At 37.4% G+C, this 16,167-nt stretch overlaps 2 protein-coding genes across 3 annotated transcripts in view; both read right to left on the bottom strand.

The window, feature by feature from the left end:
- The window catches only part of LOC107548164 (calpain-5-like), a 41,998-nt gene extending 35,067 nt beyond the window's left edge, over positions 1 to 6,931 (bottom strand). Inside the window, exon 1 of the mRNA XM_016228731.1 lies at positions 6,852 to 6,931. The gene's annotated coding sequence lies outside the window, so the exon portion shown is untranslated. The remainder of the gene's footprint in view (positions 1 to 6,851) is intronic.
- Positions 6,932 to 7,706: 775 nt separating this feature from the next.
- On the bottom strand, positions 7,707 to 15,557 carry LOC107548163 (cullin-5-like). Of its 2 annotated transcripts, none has more exons than XM_016228729.1 (19): positions 15,479 to 15,557; positions 14,804 to 14,913; positions 14,534 to 14,633; positions 14,227 to 14,403; positions 13,929 to 14,070; positions 13,695 to 13,840; positions 12,736 to 12,816; positions 12,466 to 12,604; positions 12,040 to 12,170; positions 11,796 to 11,903; positions 10,929 to 10,993; positions 10,702 to 10,834; positions 10,427 to 10,558; positions 10,222 to 10,345; positions 9,960 to 10,135; positions 9,489 to 9,650; positions 9,219 to 9,337; positions 8,543 to 8,666; positions 7,707 to 8,039 (listed from the first exon to the last, which is right to left on the bottom strand). In XM_016228729.1, exons 1-19 carry the CDS (start codon positions 15,500 to 15,502, stop codon positions 7,845 to 7,847), a joined length of 2,388 nt encoding a protein of 795 aa, XP_016084215.1. In that variant the 5' UTR covers positions 15,503 to 15,557; the 3' UTR covers positions 7,707 to 7,844. The 2 variants fall into 2 exon arrangements, with proteins under 2 accessions (XP_016084215.1, XP_016084216.1); XM_016228730.1 differs by having other exon boundaries at positions 12,511 to 12,604.
- Positions 15,558 to 16,167: the final 610 nt, after the last annotated feature.

The raw sequence follows: 16,167 nt of genomic DNA, 5'->3' as shown, positions 1-16,167 counted from the left end.
TTATATTGCAGCCATTTGCTAAAATCATTTAAGTTAATTTTTTTTCCTCATTAATGTACACACAGCACCCCATATTGACAGAAAAACACAGAATTGTTGACATTTTTGCAGATTTATTAAAAAAGAAAAACTGAGATATCACATGGTCCTAAGTATTCAGACCCTTTGCTGTGACGCTCATATATTTAACTCAGGTGCTGTCCATTTCTTCTGCTCATCCTTGAGATGGTTCTACACCTTCATTTGAGTCCATCTGTGTTTGATTATACTGATTGGACTTGATTTGGAAAGCCACACACCTGTCTATATAAGACCTTGCAGCTCACAGTGCATGTCAGAGCAAATGAGAATCATGAGGTCAAAGGAACTGCCTGAAGAGCTCAGAGACAGAATTGTGGCAAGGCACAGATCTGGCCAAGGTTACAAAAAAGTTTCTGCTGCACTTAAGGTTCCCAAGAGCACAGTGGCCTCCATTCCTTAAATGGAAGACGTTTGGGATGACCAGAACCCTTCCTAGAGCTGGCTGTCCGGCCAAACTGAGCTATTGGGGGAGAAGAGCCTTGGTGAGAGATGTAAAGAAGAACCCAAAGATCACTGTGGCTGAGCTCCAGAGATGCAGTTGGGAGATGGGAGAAAGTTGTAGAAAGTCAACCATCACTGCAGCCCTCCACCAGTCGGTGCTTTATTGCAGAGTGGCCCCGATGGAAGCCTCTCCTCAGTGCAAGACACATGAAAGCCTGCATGGAGGACTCCAAGATGGTGAGAAATAAGATTCTGTGGTCTGATGAGACCAAGATAGAACTTTTTGGCCTTAATTCTAAGCGGTATGTGTGGAGAAAACCAGGCACTGCTCATCACCTGTCCAATACAGTCCCAACAGTGAAGCATGGTGGTGGCAGCATCATGCTGTGGGGGTGTTTTTCAGCTGCAGGGACAGGACGACTGGTTGCAATTGAGGGAAAGATGAATGCGGCCAAGTACAGGGATATCCTGGACGAAAACCTTCTCCAGAGTGTTCAGGACCTCAGACTGGGCCGAAGGTTTACCTTCCAACAAGACAATGACCCTACGCACACAGCTAAAATAACGAAGGAGTGGCTTCACAACAACTCTGTGACTGTTCTTGAATGGCCCAGCCAGAGCCCTGACTTAAATCCAATTGAGCATCTCTGGAGAGACCTAAAAATGGCTGTCCACCAACGTTTACCATCTAACCTGACAGAACTGGAGAGGATCTGCAAGGAGGAATGGCAGAGGATCCCCAAATCCAGGTGTGAAAAACTTGTTGCATCTTTCCCAAAAAGACTCATGGCTGTATTAGATCAAAAGGGTGCTTCTACTAAATACTGAGCAAAGGGTCTGAATACTTAGGACCATCTGATATTTCAGTTTTTCTTTTTTAATAAATCTGCAAAAATGTCAACAATTCTGTGTTTTTCTGTCAATATGGGGTGCTGTGTGTACATTAATGAGGAAAAAAAATTAACTTAAATGATTTTAGCAAATGGCTGCAATATAACAAATATACTTTCCGTACCCACTGTATATACAGTTTATTTATTTATTATAAATTTATTTATTTGCTGTAGTGTGTCAGTGAGAAATATCAGTTTACATTTCCAAACATTAATTTTATCATTAATTGTAATAATCCAGTGAGATTTTTGTCTGACAGCAGCCAGTGGTCCACACAGAGATCCGATCTGATCATCATCCAGTCTGTCTGGAATGACATGAAAAAACACAACAAACTGAGACAGACTAAATCCAGAAGAACTGTAGCAACGTCTCCAAGATGCTTCAAGAGACAATCTGAGATATCAGTTAATTGTAAACATGCAAATATGCTGTTAAATTATTGAAATATTAACTTGCTCAGAGATATTTCGGGTAAATATTTTATTTTAAGGAGTTTGCCTGACAATTATTTTTAGGTATTCCTGCATTTTATGAAAAGAAAAAGAAAACATAAATATGAAAACAACTGACATTTAAAAATTTAAGAGAGAGAGAGAAAAGAATAAGAATTAGGAAGAATCAATAAATTATGATTAATTTACTGCCATTGTGTGACTATGTAATCATGTAATCCATAAAAAGTAACAGTAATCTGATTACGAGCATTTTAAAATGTAATGTACTCTTATTAAAAATACTTTATTTTTGGAATCTGGTTATGTAATCCAGATTACATGTAATCAGTTACTACAATTTGTTGTGCAAGTTAAGTGCAGTGACAGGACCAAGCAAAGTCAAAAGTGTGCACCTGGCCAGACTTCATGAGACAGAGAGTCTAAAAATGCAATTAGAATAGACAAAGAAAAGATATACGATCACAATACAACTGTTTTCTTTTAGATATTGGAAGGAACCAGTCCTTCTAGTACTGATAATCTGCAGCACACATTTACTCTGCCTGGCAGGAGGAGATGAAGTCAGCAGCAGGAACTGTACCTGCAGACTCGGCGCTGCTGGGACACTTTGCTTCAAATCCAGGTTGAACTGGAACGTATCATTACAGAGTTGTATTCATCTCAGTGACTGGTAGTGTAAAAGCAATGCCTACTGGGATGAGTGTGTCGGTTTAGCACCCCTCTTCCACTGACTGGGGAATACCTTTTTTTGACCGAATGAGTCTATAAGAGCTATTCAAGAGTTTGAAAGTAGTTCAGAAGAGCGAAACTTGAGAACATCTTATCCAGAGACACCACTTCCAACACGCCGTATCTGTCCAGATCTACAGAAAAGGATCTTTCTGTCCATTTCTCCGCACATTTCCGATGCGTTTTCTGAAATGCATGAGCAATCTGTCAGTCACAGCTCTCTCAGAGGCTAGTTTCGAGAGCTGAGCGAGCCGAGCTGCGGTGAATTATTCATCTCCACTCCCAGACCTTCAGGAAGATTAATTATGTCTTCAGCTTTCTGTCCATTCTCTCTGCACTAATGACAGAAAACTCTAGCTTATGTCATTCTACGGCCAGCTCTGCAGTGAAAATGTAAAGACTGGAGTCTTAGATAATAACAGCTTCATCATTATATGATCAAGCAATATCAAGCTATCAAATGTGGGATGAAGCTTCTTCCTCATCTTGATGATCTAATTTATTGGCGATTATAATAACAACATCATATTATGCATGCATGTTATAATATTCTGGGTTGGATATAAGTAACATAAGCTTGACAGCATTTGTGACAATCTTGATTACCAAGAGTGTGGTTATTGTTAACCAAAACTTAAACAATTAAAAATTGTTCTCTTTATTAAAATAGATCTAATATAAAAATTTTAAAAATAAATATTAGATGAAAACAAACTTTTGAAAAAAAAAGGTGCTTTGGAAAATAACTAAAAACAGAACAAGTTACATACTACATAAATAATATTAAAAAACACTGATTACCACAAAAAAGTTTTTTTTTTTTTGTTTTTTTAAAGAAAAGCTAAATTATATGTTATTGTGAGCAACTTAACTATAAAAGTGAACTGGGACAAATTTTGGAGGATTTAAAAGCAGAAATGTGAAATGCATAATTACATAACAGTACTTATATTAATTATTCTGTTAAAAAAGTTTTGAGCTGTAAAGCTGTTTAAATGATAATTTTTACAGGTGTTTTAATTACAAATCAAGGCTATAGTGAGGATTTTAAAGTTCACAATTTGGCCTCATTCACTTTCATTGTAAGTATACCTCATTTTAAACCAGGTTGTCGTTTGTTTATTTGTTTGTTTCCCCCCCAAGAAAAGCAGAAATCAATTATTGTGGTAATCAACATTACTCCACAAATACATTTGATTTAGCTTAACTTGTACGGAAACCTGTCATTTTCCTTGCTTTATTGCATCTCACTTTTTAAAACAGAGAGAATGTGTTTGTACACGACTAGGGACTGGTTTGGTACTGGAAACGCGGTTAAGTTGATTGTGCAGTACACTTGACTGGAGCACCTGGGGAAATGAAAACACTGCAGTTGGACAGCCAACACAGCAGATGGTGCCTGGCCTCAACTCGTGACTGATTCGTGACATCAGTGAGACCACCACACAGGCAAACGGTCTCTCCTCTACCTCCTGACGGGAGAAAGCAGGTAGGAAGTGCTGAGGCTTGCAAGTGGAATTCACACGTCAGGGAACCAAAGAGTAGAACAGAGGGATCGAAGCAGCAAGAATATTATGTGATTACCATATGCATCTGTTCATAAGGCTTTATGAATGTGCAATGCCTTAAGCCTAATGACAGATGTAATGTGCCAGTTGACAGACAGATAGTGGCCTTTTGACTCTCTCTCACACCCAACTTATGCACTGCTAGCTCATGAAAGTTTACAAGCGCGGTAGTGGAATGATGTGGTTTATGTGGTTCTCAGCTCTATTAAGCATTACACTTAATGTGAAAAAACAGAGTGAGACCCAGAAAATTTTGTTCCTGAAGAAAATGCACTGTATGAATCCCACGGATTGATGAATCCCACCTACAGAAACTCCTACTATGGTAGTAGAAGGAGGGGTAGAGTAGATGGCAAAAAAGAGAGAGAGTGCTAGAGAGGAAGCAGGCAGAGAGACAGTGCACCAAAGATCTTGATAAAAAAAACCTCCCCTTTCTGACAATCACCATTTCAGGGTATCCCAGCTGTGTCACTGCAGCCACTTCATGAATACATGTAGTAAGTCATCGCACAAACCATATGGTATGCCTAGAATTACCCCTTACACTCCACGACTTACAACGAACACTCAAAACATGCACTGCTGAGTCCATCACTGTTACAAAATATGCTAAATTTAAAATGTACTGCAGTCAGTGTTGGATGGGTTACTGCCGAAATTCAGTCTACAAATTGCATGACTACAATGGTTCTCAATAACATAATATTTTATATTACACTTCAGGTAATGTAATCTCAATACTTTCTTTTCTTTAGTGTTACAAAGAATAATTTTGAACTATTTCGACAAAATTATACACAAAAAGCAAAGAGCAACATCTTCATTAAACTATATCATCATGAACCTATTATTATATCACTTATTACAAGTTTTGATAAAAACTCAATTACTAATTTGTACTAATTAACACTCATTTCAGTAAACAATTGTGAACTAGTTTGATTAGTAAACTGATAATGTTTACTAGTCGTGCTAGAAGATGGTGGCTGGATTCTAGCTAGTCTAAGATGATCCCCATTAGATGGTAAACAAACTTGGACCACTAACAAATCAGCTACTAGTTAGTCATCACATTTATGGTGGTCAAGCTGGTTTATGAAACATGGTCGCTGGTCATCCAGCTAATAAGCTAAGAATAGAACTGGTTAGATTAACAAAGTCCTTTAGCCCTGATGGAGAATCAAGCTTTAGATGGTAGCTTTATTTTGAGACATGGTAGCTGGTTTCCTATCCAGTCTAAGATCGCCATTAGTTGGTAAGCCATCTAACTAATTGAATTTCAAATGATCATTAGCTGGTAAACACACCAGCTACCAACTGGTCACACCAGTTTAAGATGGTCAAGCTGGCTTTTAGAACATGCTGACTGGTCAACAAGCTAAAGACCATCTTAGACCAGCAACAACAGAACTAGTGAACTAGTTAGAGTAGTAAACTAGTCAAGTTTACTGGAAAATCAATCTTAAGATGGTAGCTGGTTTTTAGCCAGTCAGAGATGGTCATTAGCTGGTAAACCAATTTAGAAATAAATAAATCACATACCAGTTGCTCATACCAGTTTCAGGTACGCAGTCAAGGACTAGTCAATCAACTATTGACCAGATTGGACCAATTTAGACAAGCTAGAACAGACTTAATGAACTCGACAGAGTAGCAAAATCAATCTTAAGAAGGTAGCTGGTTTCCAGCCTGATTTTCATTCTGGTAAAGCAACTTGGATTAGCAACAAACCAGCTACCAGTTGATCAGTTTAAGGTGGTCAAGCTGTTTTTAGAACATGGTGTCTCCTCAACCACCTGACCAGCTAACAACAATCTTAGACTAGCTAGATACCACATGTTCTGAAACACAGCTCCTGGCTGGATTTTATAATGGGGAATGAACTAATTTATGTATAATTTGGGGGTATATTTCTTGGAAAACATAAATTGCTTTACACAGTGATATACTGGGTCTCCCTTAGAGATAACAATGAATTATTTAACAAACTAATTAATAGATTAGTAATCAAAACCGTCATAACTGTAGCTAATTCATAAAATATATTTTAAAATGTAATGTAGTCTTAATTGCAAATGCTTAATCTGATTAGGTCAACCAGATTACATTACTACCCAAAACTGACGGCATTACACCATAAGGTTTCACCATGCAAACACAAACATTTCATCAGACGATTGTTGCATTAATTGTTCTAGGTTAAAGCACGTTAGTAAGGTTCCAGTTAAGGACTGAGGGACTGCCCACTCCTGTCAGCCCGGTGGTCAAACTTATCTTAATAGGGACCGCAAGGCGTGGGAACAACTAATTAACGACATACGACGTAAAGTGATTTCCTTTCGTGTTCAAGAACAATTGGACTCTACTTGTACTTTGCCCGAATGCACCGAAGAGATGCAGTAGGCTTCCAGTTCCCACACTAGCTTTAAATAGATGACCATTTATGCTAAGAATCTCCATCTAATTAAATCGGAATATTATTTTATCGCTTCTGCACGCGTCCCGTCAGGTGGCAAGATTTACCTCTCGCGCTTAAAACGCAAGACGAGCAACATAAATCAGCGCGCTCATCTCGTTTGTTCGGATAATTACAGTCTTGCATGTCAAATGCGGTCTGATGTCACACATCGCTCGTGTAACAGACCAGCACGGCCTCGCCGCTTGTGAAATAACCCAATACCTGAGCACAACTCCAGTCCCACGGTGGCGTCTCTCTCTCTCCGGTCCTCCCGGGATCCAGCGACGTTCTTGCGGTCCCGTGCAACTGAGGCTCTTCTCCGAGCTCCGGATCACTCTCACGCGTGTCTGGGAGGGGCCTACGAGCGGAGGGGGGACTCCTAGTCTGAGCATGTGCGGCGGGGTAGACACCAATGTATACCCACGCACACACGCTGACAGTAACACTGTGATTGCAACAAAAATATATGATGCATTCTGTCGTTTTTGTCAGTATGAGTGTCATTATTCAAGAGCATTAGCGTGTAACTCAACATAATATTATTCTTCCAGTAGCCTATTAGTCGGAAGCAAGTGGCCATCTCATCAGCACCATGGACAGCGGCAGTGTACATAGCTAACTTGCCACTGGGGAGACAAACAGGGACACACTAAGCAGAGACTGTGAGCTGATGGGTAAAACAACCGAGGAAAAACCGCCTGAGGCCTGCAATTCTGTGCAATAATATACAATGCCGTGAATCATGAGGATAATTTGATGTCTAACAACACCACTGGCCTGAACTTTACATTTTCTTAAGGCAATACAGTATAAGGCATGTGTTGTTTACTATTGGATGTTTAGAGCTAGGTTAATTTGATAAGCCAGCAGTGAACTCAAAATGAACACAGCTGGATGGTTTTTTCAGGACGTAAAGCAATATTTTCACCTGGTGCGTTGACGTCGAAGGTGGTGAAACGTAATTAGAAGATTGCACAAGATGCATATAAATTAGCCACACAGATTCTGCTCACTTTACACCTCTATTTCTTCCAAAGTTTGTTTTATTAATTTCATAGATTTGTGAAGTAAGGCAGGGATTTGTCAGCAATTTCTCAGCGTGATGTGTCTTGAGATAAATCTAGTCAATCTCCCAGGCCAGGCTGGGCAATGGGCTGAAATCACATATGGAATCCTCCAAAAAAAAACGTCCCAGAGTGCACTGGGCGTAGTCGGCTACGCCATGTAGATAAATGTGTTGATGTCCGTCTCGTCCCGTTTGATGTATTTTTGATCTATCAGCCACTCGATCTGCTCTTTGATCATCTTTTTCTGGGGCAGAAACATGTTCTTTAGGATCTCCACCAGCTCCGTCTGAAGCTGGGCGTTGCTGATCCTCTTCCTCATCTTCATGATCTGAATGATAGCTTCCTGTACAGAGTGAGGAAGAAGAGCTTAGTGACAGTTGATGTTTATGTCAGCATATCGGAGAAATGTTTGGTCTGAAATGTTTCTCATAGTTTTGATATAAAGGTTTATGCTTAAATGTTTGAATTTTGTTTAGTAGACAAATGTTACTTTATTTAAAATGCCTGCAAATTAATGTCTTTAAAAAACTAACACTTTCATAGAAAAAAAATTAATGGATGAGTTGGAACAGATGGTGATGGAAAAGCAGCCAACAAGTGCCCAGCTTACATGGAAACTCCTTCAACACTGTTTGAAACGCATCCCAGGATGCACCTAATGAAATCACTACTAATTCAAACTTCTGTTTGAATTAATTTATAGTTTGATTACCCGAGCATTGATCAGAAATGTGTATATATATATATATACACACAATATATATATATATATATATATAAACACAATAGATATAAATACACAAACACATTTCAATCATTAAGATCATGTGAATGTAATTTTATTACCTGTGTGCGTAATATCCTAAGTTGCACTATGCCCTCATTTTCTTCTTCACGCATTCTCTCTGTGGTGAGTTGTAATCGACCAATCAAATTGATCTTCCCTCTTTTTTGGACCTTTGAGTTTTTTCTGTGCAGAAGAGATCATTTAATTGAACTGTGGTCTGTTAAAACATGCGATAATTAATAATATAACCTAATAGTCCAGCAATGTATGTACTTAGATATGTATTATGATTTACTCAAAAGTTTGGGCTTAATAAGATTTTTTAAAGAAACGAATAATTATTTTCAACAAAGATGCATTCAATAGATCGAAGTGACAGCAATACACAAAAAATTCCAAAAACATTAGGAATGTCATAAATAGAAATGTTTCTAAAGCACAAAATCACCATTATGGAATGATTTCTGATCATTATCACATGACAGAAGATACTGAGGTAGAAAAAAATTGTACAAATATTTCACATTTACTATATTTTTAACAAACTAAAATATCCTTGGTGAGTAATTGTAAAAATCTTTCCAACTCCAAACTTTTGAACGGTAGTGTAGAGAAAGTGATGAAAATATGCACATGACTTATGATTTATATTCGTATGATTTATTAACACAAGTATTATTTAAATTATTCATAATTCTTCGTCAAATGCAGCCAGTGTGTGATGATTGTGCTTACATTAAAGAAAACTCTTGATTGATGTAAAATACAGTGCCTTCTGCAAAGTCTTTAGGAGAGCCCACCACAGGTTCGTACGACAGCACTTGACGCTTTAGTTTGGGGAAAGCTACAAGAGACTACACGTTTAAAACAAACAAAAACAAAGAGTTAGGAAGGATTTAGTAAAGTCAATGTCACATGAGATCCTTTCATTTGCACTCCACATGATCATGTCCTTTGCATTTAAACACAGTAGTGGAAATGTCAACAAAATAAAGACTCTATTACCCAGAGAGTCCGGCGCAGCTCAGCGTCTGGAAGCTCCGTGGCCAGTTTCAGATTCTCAAAGCTGATCCTCTCTCTGGGCCTTTGGTTCCAGGCAAACAGCACAGCTAACTGGAATGTCGTGACTTCTAAATCATACTGCCCAACTTCATTCTTGAATGTGATCTAGCGACAGAAGAGATGAAACCAATCTTGATCTGTTCCCTTGACACAACAAACCCCTATAAAATGTCAAAGTCGAGGCAGAATCTCCAGTGTAGCAATAATACTGTCATTTAAGAGAATAAATAAACATTTGCATCAACACAATTCACAGTAGAAGAGCTTGCGAGCATCAAAAGTTAAGTGCTTTTTACTGGCGACAGTACAAAACACACAAATTAGTCTCAATGGGAAGAGGCTGGTTTTGGGTCTCCCCTATTTTCCAAGGAAGTAGAGCATGCTGTTATACAAAGGGCTGAAGCTGCTACTCACAATGCCATTGGACATCAAATGGTGCCAGTGTAATTTTCTGCCACTGTGATTTTTCTTGTAAAACTCCTCAACTTCAGGAATGAGATCTTCTAGTTCGGTGGGCAGGGATACAAACACTTTCTCTGAACTCCGAGACCATGCTCCTGCATTCAAGATCTTTATATTGACCGAGTCAGCTGTAGTGTCGAGACATAAATAATAATTAGTTCAAAGTTACAATAGAATAGTTCAGAAGCATCAGTTCATAAGTGGCATATCTGACCTGGTAATGCAAGTTTGTTGTGTTTGTGCATTTCTTTAAAGGATTGATTTAAATCTTCTGATACTTTGATGTCCTGGAACATTCTGGCAAGCTTGTTCACGTAATCTGCTGGCATGCCAACCTCCTGTACACACACAAAAATCACTTAAAGACATTCACTAAAAAGTCTTTCATCCATCATAAGCGTGCTTTCAAGCCCTCTTACCCTGAGCCACTCCACCATGTTCTCTTCAATCTCACTGTCTGCAGAAATGTCAAGAATTAGCCTGCGGGTCAAGTGCGCTTTGTGGTACCTCATGAAGACATCTTTGTTCTGAACATACTTTAGAACCAAGAGCTGTAATCAGTACATAAAAATAAATAATTAAAACATTGCATCTGATTTGATAATTGCAAACAGAGGTGTGAGTAACATTTGTGAAAATACTGCCACAAAAAAAACTAATATTTATTGGTCACTCCACCCACCCACTCACTCACCACTTCCTTCAGCTTGGCCTCTATTTCCTCTGAGGTGAGTTTCTTGCTCAGTGGGGTCTTTCTAAGGAGCATATCACAGTAGTTGGCCAGCAGCTCTGGACATTTTGACTCTGGTTGTGTTTTCAGACCCACACTGCAAACAAAGGAAAAATAAAGCAAACCAAACAGTATTTAAAATATATTCTTAGAACGACAGATAGAAAAACGTATATATTAAGACGTCTTACCCTTTCTGTTTTAGAGGGAGCTCTAGTTTAAATATTGTGGTGTCATTCACTACTGCTTTGTATGCCTGCGTAAACACGAATACAAAATTATAAAATAAGAATGGAAAAATGGAAACCACTTCTCCACTTTAACGGTACATTATTGTTAAAAAGTTTTGGGTTAGCAAGATTTTTTTTTCCTTTTTTCATTTTTTAAGGTGTTTACCAAGGGTGCATTTACAGTATATTGCCTATACTGTAATACTGTGAAATATTATTAAAATAAATAACTTATCTATTTTAATATGTTTTATAATGTAATTCATTCCTGTGATGGCAAAGCTGAAATTTCAGCAGCCATTACTCCAGTTTTCAGTGTCACATGATCCTTCAGAAATTATTCAGAGATATGCTGATTTGGTGCTAAAGAGTCATTTGTTACTGTCAGTGTTGAAAACATTTAATATATTTTAAGGATTCTTTGATTAATGGAAAGTTCAAAAGAACAGCATTTATTTAAAATGGAAATCTTTTGTAACATTATAAGTGCATTGATTGCAATTTAAAGCATCCAGGTTTAATTAAAAAACAACTTTAAAAAAATCTAAAAAAAAACTTACTGCCCCCACCTTTTGAACAGTAACGTATATTATACATGATGTATATAGTTTATATAATTAGATATAGATTTATCGGCCAACATATCGGTTATCGGCTTTCAAAAATAAAGAATTATCAGTTATCGGTATCGGCCAAAATTTTCATATCGGTGCATCCCTAAATAATATTTTATCCAATAAATCTAAAAACTTTAAAAATATATATTTATAAATATATATTTTTACAGTGAATGGTTTGGACTAACGGATAAATCCTTTTGATACTTACTTTATCCCTGGCTGTTAGGAAACGTGGATCATCTTTGAATGCTTCCTTAACTAATTTACTAAAGCGGTTAAACAATGTTAGGAGCTGCTCAACATATTTTTCAGAGTCCTGCAAAAATAAAACAAATGTCAGCAACATATTATATATTATCTAGATCATTCAGTGATCGCACTATCAAAAACTGGATACATATATCCATGATGCATCTGTCTGATAACGAAAAGCAGCTACTGTCTCAACTCACTGTGGTAATGGTTTCCGCTGAGGCCACCATATCAGCCAGACCTGCGCTCATGATATGATCCTCCAGGTCCTTCAGCATTGGCTCAATACCACTGGGCACTTTGTCCATCAGCGAGAACATGAGGTGCAGCTCTGCGGAAACACACCAGTGGCAGAACAAACACATTTTAGTAACATTAAAACATCAAAACATTAAAAAATGCTGTTATCATGATCCTATTTAAAAGCCAAATGAGTTAAACTAGGTATTGCTGATGCAAACATTTGGCATTTCCTTCCCTTTACATACGATAGTTGCATACTGTTGCATTTGTTTACAGTTGAAATGGGTTGGTGGACTCAATGATTGGCACACAAACACACAGATGGTGGGATGGGTGGGGAGGTTTTGGCAAGATATAAATGGGAACCGTATCCCATTGCCAACCTGAACTCGCTGAGCCTTTGGTGCCAGAGCTCCTGCCGTACTCACTCTCTGTCTCATTCCGCTTGATCATTCCCGGACACTCAGCCAGGATTGTTTCTTTGAACGACGTCACCAGCGCATTCACACAACACTCCATTAGCTGGAAGAACGCAAAAGACACAAACCGAGCACCCAATGTTAGTAAGTGAGAAAGACAAATGCAAACTACACGCTGAGCATTATTTAATAATGCGGCACCACGGGTCTTGTTTTGGAGCAGGGAACACTCACTGCCTGGACGGAGTTACATTCACATCTGGTTTCCAGATATCGAAGTGCACGCTTCTCCTCTTCTCTTAACTTGCCATCTGCCTGTCAATCAAAAGTGCCACCTGGGATGAATAACTCTCAAATATTGTGACACCTCAGAGATGTGCTGTGATTTACCATTCATACACATAAAAGCTTGTTAGAAATCTGAAGTCTTGTCACAATACTAATTTTTGAACTTCAATATAATACCTTAAATAATATTGCTATTCCATACCATTTTTGATACTACAGGAAAAACCTGCCACAACATTATGCGTATAAAACTTGAACAGTATGTAAGTTAAGAAAATACTTTACAAATTTTTAGTGCTGTCAAACGATTAATCGCAATTAATCGCATCTAAAATAAAAGTTTTTGTTTACATAATATATGTGTGTGTACTGTGTATATTTATTATGTATATATAAATACGCACACATGCATGCATATATTTAAGAAAAACGTTATGTTCATATATTAAATATATTTATATATAATATAAATTATTTGACTATAAATATATACATGTAAATATTTTCTAAATATATACTGCATGTGTGTGTATTTTTATATACATAATAAATATACACAGTACACACACATATATTATGTAAACAAAAACTTTTGTTTAGGATGCGATTAATCGTTTGATAGCAATACTAATTTTATAACAAAGGGATTAACTGAATGTGATTATATAATAATAATAATAATAAATTAATAACAATAATATTGTTTCTAAGACAGAATTGCACTTTCATTGTAATACAACTGCACTATTAAATAAAAAAATATATATATAACAAGTTAATTCATAAATAATTAGTATATTAAAATTTTTACTTCAAAGCTGTAAAATTACAGTAGTTTTGACTTGCACTATTGTCACCCACATTTTTCTAGTTTAGGCAATACAGCAGTTTGAAAACACACTCACATATTTCATATAGTTCTGAACGCCGTTCTGTTGCAGATAGGAAGGTGCTTGTGTCTTGTAGAACCTCTCAGTGGAATCTAGATATGCCTTCTCAAAATTCTCTCTATAGATCTGGAGCTTGTCATCAGCGTTGGAACACAAGTTCACTGTAAGACAAAGCAGAAGACAGGAGTGTCCATCAGGAGAGGTCCATATGGACAGAACCCGAGTTGCTTAGTTTTATGAGAGCTTTACCATATGACTCCCGCACTCCAATGACAAGCTGCGAGTCGAACGCTTCTCCTAATCTCTCAGCATGGACCAGTTTCATGGCACTGTCCTGGAGCCGGTTCTTTATATTACAGAATATAGACTCATTCCATGTGTCCAGCATAAGCTTAAGCAAAAAATAAAACAACAAATGATTATAATAAATTTGTATATTGATAATGTTATGCATCAGTTGTTACAATAATATTTGCAATTAAATAATAAGGCAGTATAATATAAATTGATGTGAAGTATACGGTCAAAATGCAGAAAGAGAATCCACCTTTCTAACAATACTGTCTTCAACATTGGACTTCTTATTGCTCCCCTGGTTGCCCAGCAGGGTGATTTCCAACTTGCAGAAGGGCTTAGGTAGAATATCACACTGTGTGAAGAACTTCCTCCACTCCACAATGTAAGCTTTAAGCAAAGCAGTGTCATCCTGATGACTGAGTACTCGCTGAAGTAGATCAGAAAGAGTAAGAATAGAAACAATATGCATTGAAACATTTGGGATTACAGGAATAAGGCAGAAAAAAATTAATTTACTTCATATTATTGTATGTGCAAAAATGATATACAGTACGTACTGCCTGTGCTTGCTTGATGAAATCTAGGATGTCTTCTTTCAGTGCCTGATGAATCTTTGCCGGGCCTTTGTCGTCCCATAAACACACTGCATGAACGTCTCTGCAAATCAAACATAGTATTAAGAGAAAGTCTTAAATCTGACTGTATTCGTTGTGTAACATTTAAGCAATGTAAACTATGGTTTAAGACTTCTTGTTAGTCCTGATTGATATTATTGACCATCAGACCCAAACACTGCCGTCAGTGTTCTCAAATCGAAGACAACTTACGAGAACAAATCGAACCACTGCTGCTTAGTAACTGCCTCCTGACGGAGTAGCTTCAAAACAATGGGCCGCATCAAATCCCATTTGTCTTCAAACTGCAGGGAGCCTTTATTCTGAGAAAGGAGAACGAGGACAATAAACCTTTCTTTAAAATTATTATAGGCTTTATGCATTTATAAAAAAGAATTTTGATTATTTTACTTTGTGTCAAGTATTCAAACAAAACAGTAACAGAAGGTACATTTCTATTTAATATATGTAGATAGATTAGTATAGCTGTGTGATTAGAAACCAGAGGCACCAGGTGAGCTTCAGGTTTGACATAAATATGCACAGGCTGAATAAATGTAGCATTTAAATAATCTGCAATGTTGCAACTTAAAAATACGCATGTATTTATATTTTCTCATCATTTTTTTTAAGCAGCCTTATGATAGATAGCAGTACGTTTTGTGAGAAAAGGCATCCTTAAATACAGCTCTGAACCCTAAACATTATAATAATAGTACAAAACCCCACTATATACAATCTGCAATTCGAACAATGTCGTTTTGAGTCAACGCGTCATGTTTAGCGATGTAATTAGAAGCGGACAGTGACTGGGTCATGGGATCGCTGTCATAACATTACGGGAGACGCAAACGATGCAAAATATTCTCACATTCAGGGACCTCCTACCTTCAATAAATTAGACGTCGCCATGTTTCTTCAACTTAGTCCCCGTGCAGTCTCGCGATGTTTGAGGAGGTTTGGTTGCTAGGGAGCATTGCGACAGACTGCATCAGCAGCACTGATACTGCTGTTTATTCATTTTTCCATTCTCATTTTATTATTTATATTTTATAGAAAGAAAGAAGGAATAAAAGAAAGAATGAAAAGACACATTTTAAATGAAAGGAGCAGTCAATGAATGCATCTACATAGCTTTCTAACGTTATTCTGCGCATACAATTTTTTTTTTTTGATGTAGGATGACACGTTTGCTTTTATCATCACGCCATTAGGTACTGCCAGTGTGATAAATATTTAATAAATAAGACACATTCACATTTAATCGAGCAGGGTCATACGAAATGTCCTGTCCTTGAGAGTTACTTCTCACCCAGATTATATTAAGGAGTGAATCATAACTACTGTGTGAATAGTGATAATCTGGAGCCAGTTCCCTGTCCAAGGACACGATAGGATCTTTCCCATAACAATCCGAAGGCCGACCAGCTGCAACTGCAGACTCGTCTCGAAATCTCAGTTCTCATTAATCATCGCTAGACATAAGCTTAACAGCTGTTAAATATGGGAATTTCAAAACGATTATTCTTCATAACCAATGAAGTAAATTTCTAATCGATGTAGGAGACCAAATACAT

The sequence above is a fragment of the Sinocyclocheilus grahami genome, unplaced genomic scaffold (genome assembly GCF_001515645.1).
Source record: "Sinocyclocheilus grahami isolate Dianchi unplaced genomic scaffold, SAMN03320097.WGS_v1.1 scaffold344.1, whole genome shotgun sequence".
Taxonomy (NCBI): Eukaryota; Metazoa; Chordata; class Actinopteri; order Cypriniformes; family Cyprinidae; genus Sinocyclocheilus; species Sinocyclocheilus grahami.
The sequence above is the reverse complement of the archived record's forward strand: the minus strand, read 5'-3'. Positions and strand labels throughout refer to the sequence as shown.

What these genes read in the sequence shown, in the direction of transcription:
- LOC107548163 (XM_016228729.1), bottom strand. Translation starts at nt 15,502, where the DNA reads ATGGCGACGTCTAATTTATTGAAG. An exon ending in CAGCGGAAACCATTACCACA is followed by an intron (nt 11,904 to 12,039) that starts GTGAGTTGAGAC and finishes TTATTTTTGCAG; the next exon opens with GACTCTGAAAAATATGTTGA. An exon ending in AATCAAGAGTTTTCTTTAAT is followed by an intron (nt 8,667 to 9,218) that starts GTAAGCACAATC and finishes TCTTCTGCACAG; the next exon opens with AAAAAACTCAAAGGTCCAAA.